This window comes from Vipera berus, assembly GCF_964194415.1.
Source record: "Vipera berus genome assembly, chromosome: 11".
Classification (NCBI taxonomy): Eukaryota; Metazoa; Chordata; class Lepidosauria; order Squamata; family Viperidae; genus Vipera; species Vipera berus.
In genome coordinates this window covers 1588963-1614874 of record NC_138214.1, presented here as the reverse complement: position 1 = coordinate 1614874, position 25912 = coordinate 1588963, and the positions used below count along the sequence as shown (strand labels likewise).

Below are 25912 nucleotides of genomic sequence, written 5' to 3'. Positions count from 1 at the left end.
GGCCAACCTTGTCCGTTGGGCTTTGCAGGACACGGCTCTTAAGCATGGGAAAGCATGTGGCGGGACCACGGCCAGAAAAAGCAGATTCCGGGCTGTTTTAATTTTTGCACTCAGGAGGAATCGACCTGTGGCTGTTTGCAAAGCCAGCGTGTGGGGGAGAGATTTTTGCCTGGTGAGCAATTATATTTTGCTTTCCACATTCTCCAGAGGTTATGTAAAAGGGAAGCAGCAAAGCACACATCACCTTAGAAATGAGGGTGGCTCACACAAACACACACACCACGTTGGGTGACTGCAACCATATATGGCAACTTCTAACTGGCAAAAGCCATCCCCCCCACCCCCACCCCGTTTGGACCCTCTCTGGGCAGGGCAGGGAAGGAAAGTTGGTTTGGGTTGGATATTTTAGGGAGAAGGAAGCAAAGATCCCAGTTAAGAGAGACTCCTGTGTAAATATGTGATAAAGCACTCAAGTTTGTCTTGCATCAAGATTGAAGATCAGCAGACTTTAAAGTTGTGCGTTTATAGAGTGGTCAGGATAATTCCCAATTTTGTTAGTCAGGTTTTCAATTTTGGAAAAAAGGTGGTGGTGGTGAGGTTTATAGCTAATATACAGGTAATTTGGGAAGACAGTAGGGTCCAAACTTGCTCGCCAAACCACAGAGCTCGACAAAGAGGTTGTTTATTTATTTATAATTACGTTATGATAGTTATTGGACAGAATCCTGATACATCTTCTTTTTCACTTTGCAGGTCCTTACTTTTTCAGCGGTGTGAGATTTACAGCTGCAAGACAAAATGTGACTTTTTTTTTAAAGTCCACTGATCAAGGAATAAATTAAGTTTAAAAACACATTTTTGTGTGAAGTGAAAAACCACGCAGACACATCAAATTCAAAGAAACAAATGTTTTTTATAGGCCCATGATTTCTTTCACAGTGCAAGTAACAATAAAAGATTTGAGTTGTCATAAACCAAAAAGAAAAGTGCAATTATTATGCTTAAGGATATCGTTACAAGAATGCCACAACTACAGCAGTTAATATCATAAAAAGAGACAATTTAACAGTAAGTAGAGAACACTAGAACTTGACATACAGTGTCACCGATGCAGAAATGGAATCTTTACAGGAAAGAGCGCATTTCGAGGGCAGCTGAATTTAAACCCACAGCTGGAGTCACAAGCTTATAAATCCCCACTGCTGTTTTTGAGGTCATGTAAGAACTTGGCAACAAGCAAGGGAATTGCTTTCTTGCAGTATCGAAGAAAGAAATGCACACTTATCAAGGCCATGTTCAATTCCTGACGGCTCATTCTGGAGGAACCGCAGTGGGGATCTGTCACTGGTTCCAGTGTTGAAGAATTCTCCATTACTCACTGGCCATAAAACCTGGGATCCATCTCAACAGGAGAGTATTAATTCAATCAGCAGTTGAAAACTATCACAGGCATTAAGAGGTCTGGAGTGGTGTGGCTGTTATTAATGCGTCTTAACCGCAAACTTGCACGGAAAACTAGGAAGTGTATCATTATTATCTTTAGAAAGAGAAATTCTCAAAGATGCAGAATTTCAGTCCTAGAGGGGTGGTCTGTCTGAAGATCAGGTGTCTTTTCCCCAAAGGAACTTGTAACAAATCTAGACTCTTAAGTGTATGGCTGCAATTAAATGCAGCCAACGTATTCAGGCGTTGCCTTTAGGAGGGCACCTTCTCAAGATGTGGTGACAGGATGTCCAATGGACCACCGGGAGCCACCGCTTGCCTTTTAAAACCAACAGGTCTCCGCCATGTTTCTAATGGTTACATCACAAGCTCCTCAACACAAATCAGTTGCTGCTTTAAATAAACAACAAAATGTGTGAAGTGGCAGTCAACTTTATAGGACCAAGCTGACACTGCACAACCGCACTTGAGAATAAAAGAGGCACAACCAAAGAGTTGGGCGTGGGGGGCATTTCCCTATTTTGTCCAGTTAAGGCAGCAAAGCAGAAAGAAGGCTGATCACCTTGGGATCTAGGATCTTCCTAAACTTGTCAGCTCCACTTTTATTACATGCCGATAGACACCAGATCTAGACTTACAACCCAAAATTGCAAGGGATCCCGTTTTACTTTTGATCTGGGCAAGAGGGAAAGCAAAGGCCTCAAGCAGGACAAAATGGGGCCTTCCAGAGGTTGTCGAAGTACACATTACCGGAAGGGCAACCTTCAACCTTGTAGATGGTGGTGGACTCTAATTTCCAACATGGCACTCTTGGCCATGGCAACTGAGGCTGCTGGGAACTGTAGTTCCACAACACCCAGAGGACGGGAGTTGTCTTAGTCATGATTTACAAAAAGAAACTTAACTGGTAGGAGTCTACAAATCTTCCAAATTGGGGAGGACGGAGCAGAAGAGGGATCCACTATTTCAGGTAAATACGTTTCCTTGACAAAATTCTACATTTTCTGCAAACTCCATGACTGATCGGGCTACACAAGATCGTTAGCTGTTGCTTAGAAACATTTGAAACCAAAGAGTTATCACTGTGCAAGTGATGTAAAAATCTTAACACATGAACATTTCCCATATTATTATTATATTATTATTATTAGCAATTGTACTATTATTATTTTAACATCAGACATTAAGATACAGACATTATATAAAAGCACAACATGCATTCACATATATTTAATGATGTTCCTGCATAGCAGGAAGAAACAATAAAAATAAAAGACCTAATGTAACCAAACAAAGGAAGTCTGGGAGAGGAGAAGAAAAAAACAACAACTTATTTTCCAGTGCAGTGAAATTTTACACTTTTCAAGCAAGCTGTGTCACTACAGAATTGGGGTGACTCTTGAAAAAGGTGGGTGGGACACGAAAGCAGAATGCAACTAAGGGAAAAAAAAACAGACCCCACCATTCCTGGGCAAGTCCACAAAATTGTTCTGGAGGAGACTTGAGGAAAGTTAACACAGACCTAAAACTTTTGGAAAACGAAAAATAATCTGTTTTCATGGCTGAAATGGAATCAATTCCTTCCTGAACCAGAAGAATCACTTAGAGGCTAAATTCCAGCACAGCCAGCTTTAAGGTTTAAAAGGGTGAAGCAACTCAAAATTAAAAATGCCACATGTGCATGTTGAAATGCTGGATGTCTACAGCTACCCAGCCTGTTTCCAGGGCAAAATGGTCACAAAATTCCACCATTTTTGGCGCATGTTTTTCCTCCTTGGTTAGCCGAAAGCGAGCCTGGGTGTGCGACGTTTATTTTAGGATGAGAAATTTCTCTGGTGATTGAACAAATACCCAAAGAGAAACTATATTCTGCTTGCAGGTCATGCTAATGTAAAAGAAGGATCAAAACAAAACCCATTTTTAAAACAAGATTAAAAAACAGGGATTGTTAGTAGCTAGAATAACACAGGACATTAAAAAAGACTTTCAAAATTCTAAAATAAGAGTTGGCTTCACGTGTTTTCTGCTAAAGAGAACAATGAGCTTAAGTCTGTAACAGGGCCAGATCTGCCACTGAGATAAACCTGGAACAGCTGCACTCAAAATTCTTGAATTCCCAATGCTACTGCAACAGAACTTAGAGGGAAAAACTGGATATAAAAATCAGCAGGTTGTTCAGAGCTCTTTTATAGGCAAAGAAAAAAACCACCAAGAAATTGGATTTCATCGGCATTTTTCTCACTGAATTGTAAATGAGATAGAAATCTTTTTTTTTTCATTAGACACACACACATGCAACCAATACCAAACAGTGCAACTATACAAATGGACGGATGTTCCAAAATATCTTTTTTTTTAAACAAAACCTGTAAAATCTCTACCTCCATCTTTTGAACAGTGCTACTGCTCCAGCTGTTTTTGTTTGCAAATATGCACCCGTTAGAAAAAAATTGTTCTCCCCCCACGGCCCAGCCAGCCACTAGACTAGAAGCTCAAAACTAACTCAGCCATTTCTGGGTGCCTCCAACTTGCCCCGGAAGCAGTGCGCTAATTCTCTGCGTGAAAGTTAACAACAGGGTAGCTGTTTCAGCACTCCACAATTCAGTTCCTCACTCTAATGCGATGGGACAAGGCAAGAGAAAAATTGAAACCAAAATAATGATAAAACATCCACCTTCAGCCTCACGAACCTCAGAAGACCACCTTCTCTAATTGGGACAACCAAGGAGGTTGTTCCACTTAACACACACAACTTGCCAAGTCAGAAGCTTGTATGTCCACAGCACCCACTGCCTGGCTAACTCTCCCTTCAGTAAGTGTGGACAGCCAGGTGAGCAAACGAGAAGCCCTCTGGGTAACTCTCTCCAAGACTGTCCAACATCCAGAAGATGTTCTTCAAAATAAAACGTGAAGATTTCAAGCAATCCTCTTCAGCTATTTTAGGTCTTCTGCCTACTGCAGCTTGGCCACCTCGTCTTAGCTCCCCACTGCTCAATCTTACTCTTCCCTTCCTTTCCTGGCATCAGCGAAGTGGGCACTGAATGGTCAAAACCCAACAAAAAAAAACACAGAATTCTACAGAACCGGAAGGATGGCTGCAAAGCGGCTCTCTCTTTTCCCGCGGCCATCAGAGCACAATTGCATCTAAAACAGTTCCACTGCTATTCAGTGCTAGTCCATCGTTTTCACACGGTTGTTTCTAAGCGCACAAAATCAACAGCTCGCTCCCAGAGAACTGCCTTGCACAGATAGCGGTTGTTTCTCCTGACACCATATAAATAAATCCTATTTATACAGCTGAGACGTTCTGAGGCATACAGTAGGTTTTGGGGTCATAGATAGCCAGGTTTTCGTCACCGTCACCTGCGGATTCTCTTCTTCTTCTTCTTCTTAGGCTACCTGTCGTGTCAAGATACTGATCTTAGGCTGGGCCATGGCGAGCATTGTCAACCACGCCGGAAGGAGGCTCGGAGTCGTCCATGGGAAGAACGAGGCGGGTCCCCCGGATGACAAGTTCGTGGTCGCCAAAGCCGAGCTCCTGGTCTAGCGTGTCCTCGGAACCGTTTCCAGCCACCCGTCTTGAGGCACCCGATGGCAACGAATCGGAATTCCCGCTGGAATCCCCGTACGTCAAACTGATGTCTCCGTCATTCAAAATCAGATCTGAATCATCATCCTTCAGCTGCTCTCGATTCTGAGGAAGAGGAGGAAGGGAAGGGAAGGGAGAAGAAAGAGGAGGAGAGGGGAAGGAGGAAGGGAGGAGAGGAGAGATCAATTCACGGCTTTATTAAACAGCAGACGTCCTAAGAGGCTTCAATAAAAGAACTGGGCAACTTCTTAGTGTCTACAGCCACGTTCCCCTCCTACATTTTGGCAAGACGGGGCCGCGGCCAATGGGGTGGCCTTGTGGGGGGCAGATGACTTTGGGGGCTTTCAATTATGGAAAGCCTACACTTTGGGGGGGGTGCTGCTCATTCAGAAGAACTATGGTGGAGGATGAATCCAGGAGAGCCTTGAGAGCTTTGGACTAATCAATCAAGAAGGAAAAAGCCCAGCCCACCCTCCAACAGAGGCGAGAGCCACCTCGGAAAAGGACAACCCAAACCACGTCCTCACCACTTGCCCGCTCCCCGAGACCCTTCCCTCCTTTTCTAGATGCCAGCTCTCCAACTCCACGCACCTTTAGAAAAGGTTTCGTCCGTCCCACCTCAGCGACGATGAGCATGCCCAGATGAAGGCGCTAAGTGGACCACAGGAGGCCCTTCATGCTATTTTTTTGGGGGGGGGGAATCCTGGACTTACCTCGTAAGCCTGCGGACTCGTCAAACACCGTGCAATGGGCCCGCAGCAGCTGGGGAGGGTGGTGGTCAGGGGGGGACCGCTGTGCGTCAGGAGAGGTTTTAAGTAGCTGAGAAGGGCTTTGGTTAAGGCAAAGGAAGCGCCTCTCTTTTACCCAAAGCCAATATTCTTACATCCTTTTTCTAGCTCGAACTCTGCTATTAAAACTACCTAACGCAACAGAAGTAACAAGCTCTATTACAAACTGCAAAAGGATTTCTTAAAACTTTTGCTAGTATCCTCCTTGCTGCACAAACACTGCATCCGTGCCGGCTCAGGAAGTCCACGGGCTGTAAAGCTGCCACAGTTGCTGCTATAAGGGCCGAGCAGCTGAGCAGCGATCACTTTCCAATACGGCAGTGGTTCTCCACCTTTTCTTCACCATGGACACCCCAAGACCTAACTCAAGATTTAAATCATAACATTTCTTCAAGCCTTCGCGGACCCCCTATGACGACATTGCGGCCCACCCAGGGGTGGGTGTACCACAGGTTGCGAAACACTACGATACAGGATTCCTCTACGTGTGGTTGCCGATTTCCTCCCCTGTTTTCCTACATTAAGTCATCACAACTACAGTTTTGGCCAACTGTTTGTTCTCTTCTCACAGAGCGAGAAGCAGGTCTGCCCCACCTTCATTCTAAGAAAAAAGCAGTTTTCAGGAGTTGGATAATTCTTTGGCACTGAAATTATACCTCGCTCGGTATAAGTTTTGGTGTCAGATTTCTCCAAGGTTTCTTGCTAGTGGCACGGCTTCGGTCACTTCTGGACACAGCGGAGAGCTGGCCTGGTGACAAAACCTGGAGAGGGGGCCGCATACAAACTAAAATAATCTTCTGCCCCTACCGGCATGGCACATACGACAGATATATAGTTCTGCATTTCTTGGGGCTGAGCCCAGATAAACGGCCACATGAGAGTTGAGAATGCACAGCTGAGGAAGGGAAGGCGCTTCAGCCCTTTCCCCAGGCAACAGAGGCAGGGCCTGGGGTCCAGGACCACCCCCGGGTCTCTGGGAAGGATACTTATGGTCAAAGTTGTACCAGACTCGGAACAGCCAGGCGCTCTCCGCTCTGGTGCTTCGCCCCTCGTTTTCTGCCCCGCCCTGGAAAAGAAGAAACACAACCGGATGGTAGTGGGGTTTGGGGGAAGAGAGACACCCCCAATCCCCAGTTTGATCTTTATTTTCTGCGGTGTGTTGTTTATTATTTGATGTTTGTAATCTGGATTGCGTTAAATCAAAAACTGGGAGGATTTTAAAGATCTGTAGCGCTTCAACAAAGTTCTGGCAGAATCCTGGCATTAGGACACAAGGGGGGGCTGGCCAGAAATGAGATCTTGAAAGCACCTGGTGAGCCAGGAGGCGAACAATGACTCGAGAGTGATCCTAATCATTGAGGCCTTCGAAATTCTGACCTAACAGCCACAAGAGTGCGGGAGTGACGGTGGAGAAAGGAGGACTTACCACATTGTCTTGGTCAGCATCTACACCAACCCTGCAGGGAAGAACACGCAAGGACGATTACTCTCCCCATTCAGACTGGGGATAGCCCACAGCTCTCTGGCCACCCAACCGGCACACAAACCCTCACCCCAAAGGCTTGAGGGGTGCTCCTCTACCTACGATAATTCGCCCTTTGTGCAAAAGTAACAGGCGGGTTGAAATGCACAAAAATGTGCATTTCTCAGAGGTTGGGAAAGGTGGAAGGAAAGAGGAGAAGGGGGGTGACCAGCAGGAAAGTGGAGGACCTGGTTTCAGTGGAGATGGGCGCAGCGTGAGAGGATCTAAAGGACCAGGCTGTGGACGAGTCAACCTGAAGAAAATCTAGGTGGTTGCTAAGAATCGGCACTGACTGGACGGAACACCATCAATCCACCTCTTCTCAATCTGAAGAGAGATTGTGAAGCACAACTGGCTGAATCTCACATCCCTGCGCAAATGTGAGCCGTGCCGGCATGAATGAGTCTCGGGAGGCCGAGTGCGGTTTATTCCTGCCTGGCTGCTATCCTCATGCTCATCATCCAGAGCCAAGCTGACACCCAGTGGCAAAGAGGATCCTTTTCACAACTGCACGTGGCTCCACTCAGTTAGCAACTGGCTCTCCCTTTCTAAAAGCATACCTCACCCAAGTTCACAGCAGGGCAAAGAACGCACTTGCAATTCAGTCAGTTGAAGCCAGCGCCTCCCTCATCCCGAAAAGACACAAACCGACTTGCTCAAAGGCGTCCATTGCAATTCTCCGGAAAGTGGCTTTGAGGCCAAGCGCGGCTCTTGTAAGACTCGCCACGCACGGGATGTCCCACCCAAAGTGAGCAACTCCGCTTGAGGCTGAGGAAGGAGGGGGAAGGTCTACTCACCGAATGTGCAGGCACGAAAGCATCGCGGTGGTGCCACCACCAAACACCCAGACGGTGAAAAAGACGATCAGCAGAGTTGTACTGAACATCACCTGCCGCGCATAGGTGGCTGTGTCCCGGATGGCCAAGGCAAACGCCATGGCTCCCCGCAGGCCTGAGAGAGAGACAGTGGGCAAGAGGTTTCCTAAACCTGGCTGGCTTCCTACTCCAGGGGTCCCCAAACCCCGGGCTACAGCCTGGCATTGGCCTGTGGTCCTTTTGGAACCAGGCTGTGCAAGCGGCAGACCCGGGTGCTCACGTGTGCAGCTCCATTTGCACGAGTGCCAGGTCCATGTGAACCATTAATAAGCAAGGCAGTTAAGAGGTAGTAAAATACCCTCATAGCCTGTTCTATGATTCTTGGCTATCGCTAAGCATTTATGTGGGATTGAAGCTTTCTGCGAGTAATTTCCTTGTCTTTCAAGTAGCCTTCATGTCTCCGCAGGCTCCCCCACCTCATCGGTTTGTTTTCTGCAGGCATTTTTTTCCTAGCCTGATAAGAAATATTTCCACGCCCTCCCCCTTCACTCCAATAACCTCTTAAAAACTGGAAGGGTCCCATTCTCCGTCTCTGTAATAGCTGCCTTTCCTTCTTTCAGGTTAAGCGTGCCATTATTTATGGCCACCACGTTCAAAAGGAGTTCAAGGGCCACTCACCAGCAAACATCATCATATGCTGAATGTTTGTCCCAATCTTGTTTCGCCTCCCCAGGTTAAGTAGGAAAGAGAGGGGATAAATGTTTGCTGCTCTTCCCAGGAATACCGCCAGCTAGACATGGGGCTGCATTAAGGAAATTATTTTCTGATAAAAGAGAATATTTGTTAGCTCAGGGTTGAACTTTTTTTTTGGGGGGGGGGTGTCCTTGAAGTTCTCTGAGCTGGATGGTTTTCTTGCAGACGTTTCATGACCCAACTAGGTAACCTCATCAGTGCTAGAAGGGAGCTGGGTTTGCTCTCTCTATACATGCAGTCCCTTCTAGCACTGATGATGTTATCTAGTAGGGTCATGAAACGTCTGCAAGAAAACCCCACTCGGCTCAGAAAGCACAAAGGACCCCACAAATTATTTTGTCTTTTAAGTCCACTTTAAAATTACACTGGCCATTTAACCCTGTTCATTGCAGCTTAGGAGGTCATGCAAATGTCGCAAACCAATGTCGGCTTCTTTACTTCCTCACCAGGTGGGTGGGCTAAGAACTGTTCAGAGCCAGACAAGGCTTGCCACTAAAAATGCCACAAATCAAAAACGCCCCAATGAGTATCTGTTTGCTTTCGTCTTTTCAGGCAAAACAAAGGTGGCGTAAACAACATACAAACTCGGGTTTGTTTTTTTACTGCTAAGCAATGCGTTTTCCCCCTTCCAGTGGAAATTCATGAGAACGGAGAGTGCTCATATTAAATTACCTACATCATTCAGTGTTGAATTTACACAAACATATTTCAATCCTGTTTAATTGGGAATAATAAATCGTATTCAGCTCTCCAGATTTCTTTTTGTTTAACTCTCATTTTCCAGACGGTTATCCTACACAACCTAAATAGGTTTCCCTCTTTTTCTTTCTTTTTTTTAAGAAAAAAGGATACAAAAGCCCCAACCACAAAGGTTGGATTAAAGACGTGGTTCTGGAACGTGAACAGCGTCAGCCCCATGTAGGAAAAGATGAAGTTCTCCGCCAGGAAGTTGAGAAGCTCAAACAACTAACATATTGGACAGGAGAAGAGAGCAACGATAGCACGGTCCATTTATTTAAACGACAGGGAATTCCTCAAAGCATGGACAGCACAAAATAGAGAAGGAAGCGTTAACATTTATTAGATTTATAAGGGGGGCACAGTGGGCAACTTTTAAAAAATTATTGCCCTGCATTGAGGAGGGTGTCCCCCCCCCCTGGCCATGCTGGCCCAAGGCCTCACCTGTTTTGTCCTGTGCTGTGACTCTGTGGACAAATTGTTGTAAGTATAGTGAGCTTGAGTGATGCCACAGAACAACACCGCCACCACACCTGGGGACAAAATACTGCATTAATAAGGTAGCCTGCAGCACCTACAGCCCGTCTCCAGTTTTTCTTCAACACAGAACCCTTTTATTACGGTTTAGCTTGACAGGGCACTGCTGAACCTGCAATAAACCAAATTTTAGGGCTTGAAGCTAGTTTCCAGTCTGATTTGAACAAACTCCGGTTGAAGCAAAAAGTTGGCAGGTTGCGTGGGTCCAACCACAGAAACCCACATGGTTTTGAGTTATGCAGAATACTTCTTCCTACAGATGAAAGCAATCAGCCCCAACAGGTTGATAATGACATTGCTCCATGTTGCGTAAGCAGCTCCTCCCATTACACCCCACCCTCCAGCCAGAAAGCCCCCTGCCCCTCTGGAAACATCTCGAGAGAAAACTGGAGTGGTTGAAGACCAGAAGCTACAGTCGTCTCCCAGATCCTCAGCTCCCCTGGCTGAGCGGCCCCCAGGGACAGGGTTTGGGGAGTGGGGAAACTTTCGGCATCAGAGGAGTGGGCTCACTGCCAAATTGGCAAGGATTTAAATCTCACAGGACTCTGGGAAATTTCCTGGCACAGCTTCACCCAGGCGGTGCAAGGAAGCAGCACGTCACCACTTACCGGTAAAGCCACATGCTTCAGCCAACAGGAACGTACTCCAGGACATCAGGAAAAACAAGCCTGTTTCCAACAGGTGGAACTCGTGGAGTTTGGTAAACTTGGTGACGTGAAGCTGGAAGTAGTTAAGGGAGCAATCCAGAGATTTCTGCAGATTTTTTTTTAAAAAACCCCAGCAAAATGACAGCAATTTCCCAGAGAGACTGTTAGGGTGTCCCCCAATAAGGGAAAGATATGAACCAAGCACACTCTCAGGTCCAGCCACCCCATAAATGCATCAGAACAATCTATGGCTTGTCAAATATGGGCTTTTTTGCTTTGATGTTATAAGCTTGCCATCTAGGGTTGTTGATCCCCGGGGTCTGTTCTTGAAATGTTTCCCCCCTTTGCATTCAAAACAGTTTGGCACTCTTTGACTTAATTAGTCCTTAATTAAATCATTTGACAATTGAGAAAGCCTTGCAAATACATTTTGATAGGGTGCTTCTGACCGGCTGAAATGGATATAATGAGTAAAAAAAAATAAGATTTCTACTGTTGGGATGTTTGTGGCCAGTCCAGTGTATGATAAATGGTTAGAGCTTTAAGTCTGTTCTGAGGGAAAGCAGCATAATAATAAGAAATAAGAAACAAATAAATAAAATTTGAGTTATTTACTGACAAACTAGTACAGAACTTTGTATTATTTCACGGGGAACAAACTGGAGGAGTCCTCCTTACTTTGCAGATTTTTTATACTGGCAAACCTTCTTGCTCAGAAGCGAAAAAGTGTCAACGGACAAACCAAGGATATCAGAGCAGTCACAACACCCGTCGCAGCCCCCATGGCAAACGATCCGCTGAAAATCCCAAGGAAAATCCCGATGGATTTGAACATGGCTGTAACATCGAAAGTGTGGCTGTTGTATCCTGCAGGCTGGTAGGCAACGATTGAACTGTGGGAAACACAGAAGGCAGACTCCTTCATGCTTTGCTAGGTATTCCACAGATTGCAGGAGTCAAGAATTCTTCTTCTTCCTACCTAGGAGAAATGTTCTACCTAATAGCAGTAGCGCTTAAGACTTATATACCGCTTCACAGTGCTTTAAAGCCCTCTCTAAGCAGTCAGCCTATGGCCCCCAAGAATCTGGGTCCTCATTTTACCGACCTCGGAAGGACGGAAGGTTGAATCAACCTTGAGCCACTGAGGATTGAACGCCTGGCACTGAGTTGAATTAGCTGCCACACTGCATTCCAAGCACTGCGCCACCACCATCAGGAGACGGAGGACAAGTACACTGGGCAGAGCTGAAACCACAACATGCGTTCTAATGACAAAAGATGGACTTAGTCACACTTTTCCTCAAGTTCAGCTGAGGTTATCGGGGCTTCTTCGGAAACTCATTACCGATGGCTCTACGGCCAAAGAGAGGCCTACGACAATTGCCCTCCATCCTTTCGTTAGTTCTAGACGCTCCAGGGATCACTTTCTACAAGGCACAACCGCTTTGCAGATGCTCCCTAACTTGAGCTGCCTCTGCCAAGGACGGTAGTGGGCAAAAGACACACACAACTTACGAAGACAGCACAATGGCCACCGCATCATTGAGGACACTCTCTCCAAAGAGAAGGGCATAGAGCTCAACGTCCACTTGAAGTTCATGGAATATGGCGAGGACCGTCACTAGCCAAGAAAAAAAGGGCAAAGAGTTTGCTAGAATCCCGAGCTGGCCTACTGTATTATTACCCGGCAAAATCTCAATCTTCAAAATATGGCAGAGACGCAAACACCCCTCTAGAAAGGCCCACAAATGCTTCAAACTTAGTTCCCAAGGGCATTTTTGAGGAGGGTCCCTGGTTCCCGCCCCAAACCTACCAGGATCCGTCGCAGAGGCAATGGCCCCAAAAAGCAGGCAGTCAGTAAAATAGAACTCTCCTCCAAGTTGCCCCATCACTTTCATCAGCGCAACACAGCCATACATGATGGATCTGTTGAATACAGGAAGTTGGCATCATTGTCACCATGACAAGCTGAACCTCAGTACAGGTGGCTCTCGACTTACGACCACCACTAAGCCCAAAATTTCTGTTGCTAAGTGAGACACTGGTTAAGTAAGTCTTGCCCCATTTTTCTTGCCACCTTTGATAAGTGGATCCCTGCAGTTGTTAAAGTTACTCAGACGGCCATGAAGCGAATCTGGTTTTCCCATTGACCTTGCTGGTTAGGTCGCAAAAGGGGATCATGTGACCCTGGGACACTGCGACCATTGTAAATACAAACCACTCGTCAAGCATACAAATGCAAATCACGTGGCCAAGGGGATGCTGCAATGGTCATAATTGTGGAAAGTTGTCATAAGTCACTTTTTCAGTGCTGTTGTGACTTTGAGCCGTCACTAAATGAACTGTTGTAAGTCAAGGCCTAGCTGTATTCTTCATTTATTTAAGAGACTCAGGCAGCCTTGTGCAAGTCACTCTTTCCTGCACCCACCCTTGGCAGCCCATGAGTTTCTGGGAAGCACATTTGGGTCCAGTCCTAATAAACACAGCCTTCTACTGGGCTCAGGTGTTCTCTCCTCCCCCAGATGCAACTGGGAGGGGTCAACTTCCACATTTTCTTCAGCCATCCTATCACAGCATCTAAATCCAGGCATGCTTTAATTTTCAATATGCAGAGTTGGAAGAAGGGACCTTGGAGGTCTTCTAGTCCAACCCCCTGCTCAAGGAGGCCCTATATCATTTCAGACAAATGGCTGTCCAATCTCTGCTTAAAAACCTAGATGGAGCCAGTTCAAAGTGGTTTACAACGGTGAATGGTTTGAACCATCACGATTAAGATTAACCAATCGTAGTTCATTAATTGGCTTGTTTATCAACATATCCAAACCAGCCTGGAATTGTTAGCTTCTTATTTTTAAAAATGCAGAAGGCCTTGCCTTGCTCTTGTCCATTTTGTTGCGATTTATGCTGTGCCTATTTTAATTGCCGATCTTTAATGCCTTACTGCCGTCATGGTTTTAACCTCTGGCTTTGCAGCTGCTCACAGAGCACTGTTTATTAGATAATATCCAAAGGATGTAAACAACTAATATTTTTAGAAGCAGAAGGGGTAAAGGAGGGAGGGGCAGGAATTCTCACCCTATCACAAAACAGGAAATTGCTGTTCCAAGAAATGCATATGCTAAAATGGATCCAAGGTTTCGGAAGAAGTGGCGCTTGAAAAAAAAAGAGAGGAGAGACACTTTGGTTACTTTAAATGCTGGGAATGACTGAGCTAGAATGACCTGGCAATTTCTGTCAAAGTCCCGCTGAACCCTCCCTAAACATACAATTATTTCAGGCAAAGAGCAAATAACAAGACAATAAGCTTATCTCTCTAGCACTTGAAATGCCTTTCCAACTAAGATGTTTTATAAGCATTACAATTACTCATTTTTTTCCCTCTAGCATGGGGAAAAATCCACATTAGGACAGACAGCGCTGCCTGCAGGCACTTGGTGTTTGGCTACAAATTACTGATTTTGGAAAGATCAGAGGCACATTTTGTTCGAAAAAAATATTTCACAACGTACTATTTCTTTATTATCCAAATTTATATTTGCGGCAAAAGTTCTGTTCTGGTTATAAGAGAGGGCAATTAAAGGTTTGGATTGCAAGGGATAGACTTTGCTTAATGGATTTATTTTGTTTTGTATACACGCACTGGATTACGTTTTAGCGGTAGAGGATGGAAGAGATTGTTTATCCTGTTTCAAGCTGTTGCACAGCAGAATCTTAAGGCATTAAATCCAAGAGAAAAATCAGTTGAGTTCATCCAAAACAGACTGAAGATGTAGTCAATGACAACAACAGAGCAGCAGGTGGCCAATGTCTACTTTACGTTCTTCTTCTGCTGCCCTGGATATTTCAAAGAGGATTAGAAGGAACAGACACCTACCCGTTTCAAGCTATATCCAGCGTAAAATATAATTGGAGGGAGCAAGATATTAAAGAACACTTCAGGATCAAAAGTTACCTGTAGGATATTAAAAAGAGAGAAAGAAGGAAAACATCACTTCAATGGGTGCCAAGTAAAACATATCATTTGGTGAAGCCCATTTTTGTTAAGAACTGTACCCCCTTTTCAACTTCACAATTGGGAGGCATTTGCTGATTTCACACCCAAGCAGCTTCCAGAATCGAAACAGTACAGCCTGTGTTGGCAGTCACTGGAGTGCGGGTCTGGGATGTACAACACAGCAGAGTAGTGTGATATGTCTACCCCGAAGAGATCTGATGAATAGGGGAAGGAAGTTCCTTTTATTTAGCCAAGGAAGGAGAGGACTAGAGCGAGTGTGCCTCACCATGCTTTTGAGTCATTATAAATGGCTGACTGCACACAACAGTTTGCCTCTTCCAAGGGCAAGACCCAGCCAAGCTGACAAGTTGCAGCTCAGCAATTCATATTTAGACTGAAAGCCAGGTGTGAAGCTAGCCCTTAAGCGATTTCTTGAGCATGGAAAGCTGAGAACTTTGAGGAACAGCAGTCAGCCCAGAGAAGAAGCAGGAGAGATGCCTTCAAAAACTCTACAGCTTTTTTCTTTTTCTTTTCCAGACTCCTCTAGAAACCTGGGGCAAAGCTAAGGCAGGACTGTGAATTTCGATCATATTTTCCCAGAACCTTTGATCTAAAAAAAGGGGAAAAGTGAAGTGCAAAGCATCAGAGCTCACCTTCCGCAGCATCTCATTATCTTGCACACTATTGAGTTCATGGGAACTGATCTCCCCCTTCAGGGTGTACTCATAAAACTTCCCACTCAGGTTGACCAGCAAAGTCGCAGGGCTTGTTTGCATTGGGCAGCTTAAAGTCACGTTGTTGATATCGCCGGGAATGTGGATGCCGTAGCGAAGAATGACTCCCACCAGAACTCCTGTAAGAAACAGAGGACTTCAGGTTTGCTAGAGACCTAGAGCAATCCTGAGAGGCTCGGAGTTCTGATCTATAAATTCTCAGCACCCCTCTTTCACCAACTGTCAGAAGAACTCCTCCAGCAAAATTGAAACGGAAGATGTTTCAGAGTCAAGAAGCGCCTAAATGGAATAAATTCAGTACCTCAAATCATGCAAAGCCTCATCAAAATATTTCAGAATTACAGAACTTGTGCTGAACACAACAGCATGACTTGTGCCCTGAGTGTTTCCTAGATGCTATCGTGAAGAACCCGTGGAACAGAATGGCAGCGATGAGAGTAGAAACAGAAGAAAATGTAGAAGGTTCAGCACCCAAGTGCATTGTGCTGCATAAATCAGACCATACAGATATGAAGGATCCTGAGAGATCATCCAATCCTACCCCCGTTTGTTGAAAAATATATATTACTACAACTCTAATGCAACTTAAAATAATCACGTTCTCTTCAGGCAGTTTGAGAAGAGCAGCAGATAATTTTAAACTTGAAACTTTTCCTTTATACGTCTATTGAGCAATCGGCAGTTTCACTGAAGATTTGATGCTCAGTAGTTTCCCAACACTGTTCTTAAGGTCAGCTTCAGTTAAGAAAAAATGGCAGTGGATCTCTTGAGCAATTTCAAAAATTTGCCAAGACAAGTTGCAGCAAAAAATCCAAAATGTGCACCTATATTATAGGGATCTGCCAGGCTGAAGAAAAAACAAACAAACACCTTTTTGACCAGGATAATCTAGACTCTTGGATTCAAATAGCTAATAGCTAATCAATAACACAACGGTCTAGTTCACACAACAAACTCCAAAATGTAATTTGTTGGCGTATTTAGTGGTTTCCATGCTATCAACACATTAGCTGCTAAGTGTCATACATTTGCTTTTTTTGGAATTATTGTATTGTATGCTGGTCTTTTATTGTGTTTGGTCTTGGACAGTAAATAATTTTGATCCATTGTTATTTAATAATAATAATAATAATAATAATAATAATAATAATAATAATAATAATAATAATAATAATAATAATAATAATAATAATAATAATAATAACAACAATAATTTTATTTGTATACCGCCCTTCTCCCGAAGGACTCAGGGCGGTGAACAGGGCAATACATGTTAAAAGACAAGAATACAAAAATTAAAAGAGATTAAACAAGATGCCTAAAAACTATAACAATAAGTTAAAATACATAAAAAACAATAAAACCCAAACCCATCACCCATCAGGCCAGGCCGGCTTGTTCAAACAGGTAGGTCTTTAGATTGCGCCGGAAGGAGCGAAGGTCGGGCGCCATCCGGAGCTCAACCGGAAGATGGTTCCATAAATCCGGCGCGCCCACAGAGAAGGCCCTCCCCCTGGGGGCCACCAGTTGACATTCTTTGACCGGTGGCACCCTGAGGAGGCCCTCTCTGTGGGAACGCACTGGGCGGAGGGAAGTTGATGCCGGCCGCAGGTGCTCCCTGAGGTATTCCGGACCCATGCCATGAAGAGCTTTGTAGGTCATTACCAGCACCTTGAATCTCACACGGAAGACAACTGGGAGCCAATGCAGCTCGCGGAGCAAGGGTGTAACATGGGAGTATCGGGAGACTCCCAACACAACTCTCGCGGCTGCATTCTGTACCAGTTGGAGCCTCCGAGTGGTCCTCAAGGGCAGCCCCATGTAGAGAGCGTTGCAGTAGTCCAAACGAGAGGTCACGAGCGCACGAGTGACCGTGCGCAAGGCCTCCCGGTCTAGATAGGGCCGCAACTGGCGCACCAGGCGAACCTGGGCGAAGGCCTCCCTAGTCACATTTGCTATATGGTCTTCTAAAGAAAGCTGTGAATCTAGAAGGACCCCCAAGTTGCGAGCCCTATCTACGGGGGGGGGGGTAATATATCTAACTAAAAACTACGCCTTAGCAACTGATATAAACACAGCAACTGAATAGTTTTTGGGAAATGTATCCTATTAATAAAACGTGCTTAAATTTGAGAGAAAGAGGATTGTAACTGTCAAGCACTGGGTGTTTTGCACATTAGAGCTTCAATCTCAAATCTTCCCTGAAAAAGCTCTGGTTCGGATGGAGGAGGTCCGCTCTGTGGTTCTTTTCAGACAATTCTTGCCGGCACCACGCTGGACTTGTAACTCGCCCTGGCCCTGCTGGCTGGGGATTATGGGAGGACCCAGATTGTTGGGGGAAATTAAGCTGACTTTGTAATAATGCCGCTTGGGGTGTGTGTGAAAGCCCTAATAAGCAGGCATATCCATAGAATGAAGGCTACTGCTAAGCTTGTAAGCCGCCCTGAGTCTTCGGAGAAGGGCGGGATATAAATGGAATAATAAAAAAAAACGTCTGGGGGTGGCAGTAAACCGAGAGATTTTAATAGTGACAGGTTTACGAAGTCCATCGGGCAGCCGAGAAATTTAAATAATAAGCATTCACCCCTTTAACAGGTCAGGCTCTCCCAAGGGGGCTTTTATAGCCCCCTAAACTCCGAGTCTAAGAGAAGGGATGGGCTAAGGGCCTAAATGCGCGCCTTTCTTGCCTGGGGAGGGAAGGACGAAAAGCAAAACCTGCAGAACATTTTGCACCCCGATTTCACAGCAGAGCCCGAGGCGAGGCGAGGTCGGGGTTCAGCCTTCCCGCCTGGGAATCGGGGAAGGCGCCGGCCAGCCTCCCCCTTTCTGTGCCGGCGGCGGGGGACGATGGGCCCTGCCGCTGCTCACCGTAGATCATGGCCAGCCCGGTCTCGTGCAGGAAGCGGGCGCGGCGGTGCTTGAAGAGCCAGATGGTGAGGATGGTGAGGGTCAGCAGCAGGATGAAGACCAGCAGGTTGGCGCTGTCCTGGCGGTGGCTGGCCTCCGCCGCCTTCTCGGCCACCAGCTCCTCCTCCAGCGCGCCCGGATGCCGCCCGCCCGCCCCGCCGGGGCCCGGCTCCAGGCCCAGCGCCAGCAGCAGCAGCGCCGCCATCGCCCCCCGCCCGCCTCAGCGCCTCAGACGCCCGGCCGCAGCCCCGGCCCAGCGCCCGACTGACGTCATCGCGGCGCGCGGAGCGACGAGGCGGCGGCGGCTCCTCCCCCCCTCTCGCGCTCGCTCGCTCGCTCTCTCCCTAGGCGCGCATGCGCAGCGCCCGCGGCGGCCGAGGAGGAGGGCGGACGATGGCGGCCGCCTCTCTCTGGAAAGGGCTGGTCGGGGTCGGGCTCTTCGCCCTGGCGCACGCGGCCTTCTCCGCCGCGCAGCGTGAGTGAGGCGCGCGGGACCCCTTGCCCGACTCTCCCCTCCGCCCGCGGAGAGCCGCCGGGCCGAAGGAGGGAAGCGGGACGGGGCCCGGGGCGGTTGGGCCTGAGGGAGGAGCCGGGCCCGCGTCCGCCGCGGCTGCCAACCACGCGCGGGGCCGAGGGCGATGGGGGTTGCAGCCCCGGGCGGTGGCGGGAGCGGGGCCCTCAGGGCGGGGCGAAGGCCAACGGGGGGGGAGCGGGGCGAGCTCGGGATTCGCTAAAATCCCGGGAAGAGGGAGGTGGGGGGAGGGAAGGAAGGGAAGGGCTGCCCCCCCTTAAGACCAGGAGGACAGATGTGAGGGGGGGCAATATGCAATAGAGAGTTTGGGGGGGGGTCCCTGCGGGCACGAGGTTCCTGGGCTGCCCTGCCTCCTCCTTCCCCCCCCCCGTCATATTTTTAAGACAGGGAAGACGTGCTTCTCCTTCTGCATTCCCCATCCTGCTTTCCCCCCCCTCCCGTTTTGGCCCAGTTGGGGGAGGGGATACGAAGATGCAAACTTTGCCTCTTGTATTTCAACAGACCGTTCCTATATGCGATTAACAGAGAAGGAAGACGAGACGTTGCCTATAGATGTAAGTGGTTCCCTGCTTTCTGCATGGAGGGCAGACCCCAGAATGGCAGCTTGGACCTCAAGAGTAGTTTAATGATAAAGGAGGGAGCAAAGAGATCTCAAGGCCCGGCTGGATTTGAACTGCTGCTGGCTCTTTTCTTGGCACACTTGATGGCTTTTGTCAATTGTAGCCTGTGGCAGGAATGAAACCCTCCAAATCTGGCACTTTCCCCTCCCTTAAAAGCATCCCCCCACTTGATATTTTACTCTGGTTCAACTCCCGAGGTTCTGCAGAGTAAACCACCCGATCCTTCTGGCGTTTGGCTAACATATCTTCCATCCACTAATCCTGCCCTCGTTGCATTCTTTCTCCTCACTTTTTTCTCAGTGTTTTTGATTTTTTTATTGACTTTGAACTGGTCAGGAGTGCTCACAAAGCAAGATTGCAAACAGTCCAATGCCTTTGCTATAGAAACCTATGTAATAGTTTTAATTGCAGTAAAGATTGTTTATTTACTTTTTCTCACGTTAATAAGGCATAAGGCGACATTCCGTGTCTCAAACCAGATCTTGGTCCACTGTGTTACCCTTTTTCTAACCCTAGTACTTTTGAGCTCAAAAAGGAGAACTACCTTGAATACAGAAGCCTCAACAAGGAACCAAATTATGGTGGCGTGGCTTTCTGAAAACACTCAGCTGTCATTTTTCATCTGTTTATAGATTGTTCTTCAAACTCTGCTGGCCTTTGCAGTTACCTGTTACGGGATTGTTCATATTGCAGGAGAATTTAAAGATATGGATGCTACTTCAGAGCTAAAAAATAAGTATGTTCCTTTCTCTTTCCTCCTCGATTGCTACTACTATAATTGCTTGTCTCCTGGATGTTTTCTTGCTATTTCAGGCTAAGTAGGAGAGGACTCTCACTCTTCTGCTCAAAAGGGAAAACAAAGTGTTGTTGGCCTAGATGCCAACAAATAATGCCAGGGGAGATAAAAGATTCTGCTCAGTGTCTTCCTCCGAGAGAGGAGAATCATATGGGGCCTCCTCTTGGTGTTTCTCCCCCCTCAGAATAGTTCTACCAAGGGAATTGGTTATGGGAGCTACATTGTACTGAGAAAATTAACCATGGAATCCAGTAGGCACACGCGAGAAGCGCGTGTTGAACCTGTGAGGAAAAGACTATTAACAAGAATGAGCTGACTCAAAGGTTGTTTAGTCAGTGGCAAAAGGGGTAGTGGTACCGAAGAAGCAGCGCACAGGTCACTTTTCATGAACAACAGTGACATTTTGACTGGATGGTATGAAACTAAACCAGAAAGCCTTCCTTGAATGTAGGGCTACTGCTATTATTATTATTCTGAGAACAAGAATTTAGGACATTTTGAAGTGAGTCTCGTGCTGTTGTTTTTTTCCCCTTTTCCACTAACCCATCCGTCTGGCTTAGCCTCATTTACAGACTAGGTTCTTAGAATGTGTGAAGCAAAAAAAAAAGCTCATTTGCCAAGTGTGCAATACCCTCTTAGGCTTTTTTAGGGAGAGTTTGAGGCTGATGGCCTCAGGAATGGAATAACAGCAGAGGTTTGGGGAAATAACATACTGTATCGTGATTAATAGCAAGCCTAAGCAACGAGTTGAGTTTGTACAGATCTTGAAGCAAGGCCAATTCTGCAATGGTTGTGTAAGTGTCAGAACTTGTCAAGGCTGACAAAGGGCATGGGAAAATCAGTTGTAGGATTGTACAGTGGGAAGGGATTTTAAGGTCCAGCCCTCTGCAGTATGGAAGCAAACTAATTAAACCGTCCTTGAGAGATGGTTCTCCAGCCTCTTGGAACCTCCCATAGATGGAGAACCCACCATCTCTGTAGGCACGCATGTTCTTGGTCCAAATGTTGTTGCTTAGCAGTGATCCTGAATTTTTTTTCTCTGCTGCTTGGGATATGGCAGTAATGTTTTATCTTGCTGCCACTACTTCCTTGCAGGGGAAGAGACAGGTAAGATTTAAATTACGCGTGACCATGATATGTGTTAATACCAATGTCTAAAATCCATTGTCTAAAATACCAGTGTCTAAAATTCTCTCCGAAATGATTGTCTGCTTGCCGACTACAATAACTGTTCTGATTCAATGTTAATTCCATTCTCTCCCGTTTTCCTTTTGTTTTAGGACATTTGACACATTAAGGAACCATCCATCCTTTTATGTATTTAATCACCGGGGCAGAGTGTTATTCCAGTCCCCAGACACTGTCCATTCTTCCTCCAGCCAGGATGCTTTGTCATCCAGCACATCACTGAAGTTGCGAAAACTTGAACCTCTGCACCGTTAAAAAGTTTTTTTTTAATAGACGATTCTAAAAATAGGACACTGAGCTGTAATATTGGAGCTGGATATAAACACTTTTTTAAAAATTTCTGGAGCAGTATTTATATTGATCTTCCAGGCTTATAGTATGTGTGTGAGTGCATGTGTATCTACACACATGCATGCACACACACACACATACATGAATCTATTAAAAATATATTAAAAGGACTTTTGAACACTGGTCATAACAACTAAATTGTGAATTGGCAAACTGAAAGCTACTGCTAAAATTATGCAGTGAAATATGCATTTTACCTTTCATTAAAGCACTATGGTTGACTCACCTGAATTATCAAAATCTGTATAACCAAATGCAGATGATTTTAATAAGCACAGAAAAGGGTATGTTGTATTATTTTTGTTCCAACAGTAAAATAGTTGCGGGTGGCTTGTCTGCTTTGCTGTCTCATAACACTCCTTCCACACAGTGGTAATTTCTGCATCTCGTTTATTGGTGCTGTGTGTGGAATTTCTCCCCGCAGAGCCAGTGAAGATTAATCTTTTACAAGTAGGAATTTAGCCAAGATTTTGCCAAAGGGGTATGGACTTGATTATCAGCCGTTGACTGCAAGTTCCCCGAAATGCTCAGAGATTATAAAAAGTGTATGCTTTTTGAGAAGTCACAATGGCCAGGTCTTAGTCTAGTGAATCATGACAGCTGTAATCCATTCAGTTCTGTCATCAAGTTCTTACATCACGTTGTCATCCATATAGCTTGTAGCCAAGAGCTGGATTGAAAGACTAGGATTCCTTCAGTAAAAAGGCTAAGTGGGTGGAAATGGTAGTCTAAAACATGCAAGGTGACAGGCAGATGAGGAAGACTGACTTAGGGAGGAAAAAAGTGGTTTGACACCATGCAAAGTTTGCAGACAGAAGACTTGGATTGTCTTGCAATGATTTCTTCATTTCGTTTTTTGATAGTGCCTTTTGATTTAGCTCCCCCTCATGTGCTTTTAAAAACAGGATAAAGGCAGTGTTCTTGTTTGAGCAGCTGAACACGTTCAACTCGTTTTTCCACTGTGCTACATTTTCAAACCTAATTGTATTTGATCACCAGACTTCTTCCAAATTTACCCGCCTTGCAATATTTGGGGTGCTCCAAGTCCCCTTCAGTTCAGTTTGCTGCAAGCTTGATTTTTCACAGAATGTAACCAATTTAAAAATTAGCAACTAGAGACGTAGAGAAGTTGAATGTCTTGTCTTCAAGAGCATAGCCCTGTGCGTTTCCGGGGACAAAAGTCGGACTCCGAATGGGTGACGAGTCGGGTGTGCTTGTGATTAAAATAAAATGCATGCACTTTACAGATTACGGGGTAGGATCTTTCCCTTAGATAGCAACTACTCCAGGGCAGGAAAACAACATACAAAACTGCTTGAACCCAGTTTTTTGATCTTGCCAGAGAAGCAGTGCTCTGGCCAAAGAATCAGAACGCCAGACTTGACTGTGATAAATGTTGGCCTTTCTAAACCTGGCTCTGGTACCAATTGGTTCAATGTTGCGGTCCTTCCTTTGAATTAAGCTCAACCTTAGCCTTGCATTCTCTTGAGGTGAAACTTGTCAGACATCTGTAAGGCAGTTGCTTAGCTGTTGGTCATCTTCTTCCTAATACCTTGCTGTTGAAATACCTGCTCAAAGTAGCCGCCCATTGGCTATTCTGTCACCCAGTCCTTTCTGGGTGATTGTTTCTTCTAGCAGGTTTTTGATTCAGTTTTGTATCTAATAACATTCTCCAGCCCAAAATTCAAAACAACGAAGTGGGCAGTTAATAGGGATTGTGACAGCCAAAACAGCTCTATGAAATGCCAGTGATTTGCCTATACAGTGTTTGCTGTTTTAGTATACGCTGTTCCAAGCTGAGGTCCTTATTTATTCTTTCTCCTGACCCTGGTCAGAGTCGTTTTTGCCAAGAAGTTGCAAATTTTGCTACAAAATGGCAGTCTTCTCCAAGTCAGTCTTTTCCTGCATTTGTTATGGATTTTGCACTCTGTTCAAGCACCTTCTGGGTCTCTTAAACTTGCAAGAAATGAACAGGTTCCCTTTCACTATCCATGGTTTTGTTACAAATGTGCAAATTTTGTTTCTTTCCCTTTTTGCTCTTGCAATGTCCAATAAAGAACTAATGTTATTCCAAAACAAAGAGTAAGAATTATTTTTACAGATGCAATATTTTCTTACTGGTGGTGTAAACTTGTGAAATGGATTCTTAAATCTGAAGGATTGTGGTTTGCTCTGAGGGTGAAAGTACTTAGAAAAAAGATTGAATATAGTTTTTGGGCTCCTAAACTGGTTCATTATACGCCTTAGTTCAAGAAAAAGGGAAATGATTATGCCATCATTTAATACAAGTTGCACTAAATGGTTATATCCCCAACATAGGCTTTGCCACCTCTTGTCTGTCTGGCATCTGCAAACAAGTCCCACAACTGAGATGCGTAAGGAATCAACAGACCTAATTCAGGGGAACATAAAATTGAAAATGCCCACTTCCAAAAGTTTCCAAAAACACTCAAGGCCAAAAACAGCCTTGCTTGATCAATGTATTCTTGGCTGCACTGGATGAAAGTCTAATTCTGAGCTGTTGGCTCTCCACCTCTGGCAATCACAAGCCACCTTTCGTCTCCCTGGAGATGATGCACAGATTATCAGAGCTGGGTTTTATTTTTAGTACTCTCAGGATCATTGTGCTACTTTCTTCCCGTGTCTGCAGGGAAAAATTGGCCTCAATTTAAGGCTGGAACCAGGCCTGCCAATATAATCAATAGTTTTTGCGTGCAAGCTATTTTTCTTTTGCCTGCAGCTGTCAGGTACTTTTGCAGTAAAACCTAGCTGATACAGCACAATCTTTCAGTTCTGAGCAACACCCAGGTCCAGTCAGTTCCTGTTATCCTGCAATGAACTATTGGAAGTGACAACCAAATTTAAACATCTGGACCTCCCCAGGACACGATGGCTCTACTTATCCTCGTGAGTGAAGTCGAGAGTGGAGCAAAAGCGGACACTTCTTCAGCCTGTGCTCTAAACAGTGGAAGAAAGGTAATCTGTTAGGGGTCCCGGGGCCCACAAGCCCTTCAGAATCGGGCCACGGAAATGGCGGGCGAGTATGCACTGCATCCCCCTGGTGTGAGCAGCTGGCGAGTGCACACTCCATTCATGTGAGTGATGGGATGCGCTTGCTGCCCACTTGCGCAAATGGAGCTGCGCGTGTGCACCTGCTTGCCGACTGTTTGCACGGAATCATCCCCTCCCCCCCCCCCAGTCTGCAAAGCCAGAAAGGTTGGGAAAAAGCAGCCTTGATGCTAAGTTTCCAAATTGCAGCTACGAAACTTAGGCAGCTTTCTCCCCCAAGTCCTCAAGATGGATGCAGGCGAGAGCGTCCCACAGCTCGGGCTGGTTACGCTCGTGAAGTCACCAGACCTGCTGCCTCTTTTGCCATCCGCCCCATCACTTCCTTATCTGGACGAGAGGGGTGGCTAGCAGGTTGTCTCCGGTTGTTTGGGATGCCAGTTCCCAGTCGTCTGCAACTGGCCATGGCTGAAGCCTCTGGAGCACACGGCTCCCTTATTGTCCAGCAAATGCACAACAAACTCTTCCCCCCGAGAGCAGATGCATTGCTCGGCAAAGGCAAGTTGAAGCTGGAGTCTAAAGGGACAGTCCTGCTCACCCCTGACAAAAGTCGCCCGCTTAGGCCTGCTTCGAGGCAGGTGGACAGAGCACCACGGCAAGACAATGAGACAAGCTGGAAGGGAGAGACCCACGGAGGTGCACCGTCTGCTCCTTTCCAACCGTACTTTTCACGGACAACTGGAAGGCCTATGAAACCATTCCCTGTTCAGATCAGGCACTCCTTAGAAAAATCATAAAATGATTTTTATTATGTACAAGTGCTCAAAAAATTCTCTCATATATATATATATATATATATATTTATATATATGTATAGATGTTCTATGTACACACACGCACGCCATTTGATATCTCAAAGTAAGGATCTGTTAAACAACACTGTCCAAAATAG

General features: G+C 45.9%; 2 protein-coding genes across 2 annotated transcripts; one reads left to right on the top strand and one right to left on the bottom strand.

The window, feature by feature from the left end:
- Positions 1–893: 893 nt before the first annotated feature.
- SLC9A6 (solute carrier family 9 member A6) lies at positions 894–18714 on the bottom strand. Its single transcript, XM_081336604.1, has 16 exons — positions 18429–18714; positions 15480–15679; positions 14707–14784; positions 13908–13984; positions 12646–12758; positions 12348–12453; positions 11575–11725; positions 10794–10890; positions 10093–10181; positions 9763–9876; positions 8836–8947; positions 8140–8293; positions 7247–7277; positions 6807–6886; positions 5746–5851; positions 894–5137 (listed from the first exon to the last, which is right to left on the bottom strand). The coding sequence occupies exons 1-16, from the start codon at positions 18670–18672 to the stop codon at positions 4865–4867; spliced, it is 2025 nt and encodes a 674-aa protein (XP_081192730.1). The 5' UTR covers positions 18673–18714; the 3' UTR covers positions 894–4864.
- Positions 18715–18824: 110 nt separating this feature from the next.
- On the top strand, positions 18825–24034 carry MMGT1 (membrane magnesium transporter 1). Its single transcript, XM_081336914.1, has 4 exons — positions 18825–18942; positions 19501–19553; positions 20252–20355; positions 21696–24034. The coding sequence occupies exons 1-4, from the start codon at positions 18861–18863 to the stop codon at positions 21856–21858; spliced, it is 402 nt and encodes a 133-aa protein (XP_081193040.1). The 5' UTR covers positions 18825–18860; the 3' UTR covers positions 21859–24034.
- The last annotated feature ends 1878 nt before the right edge of the window (positions 24035–25912 follow it).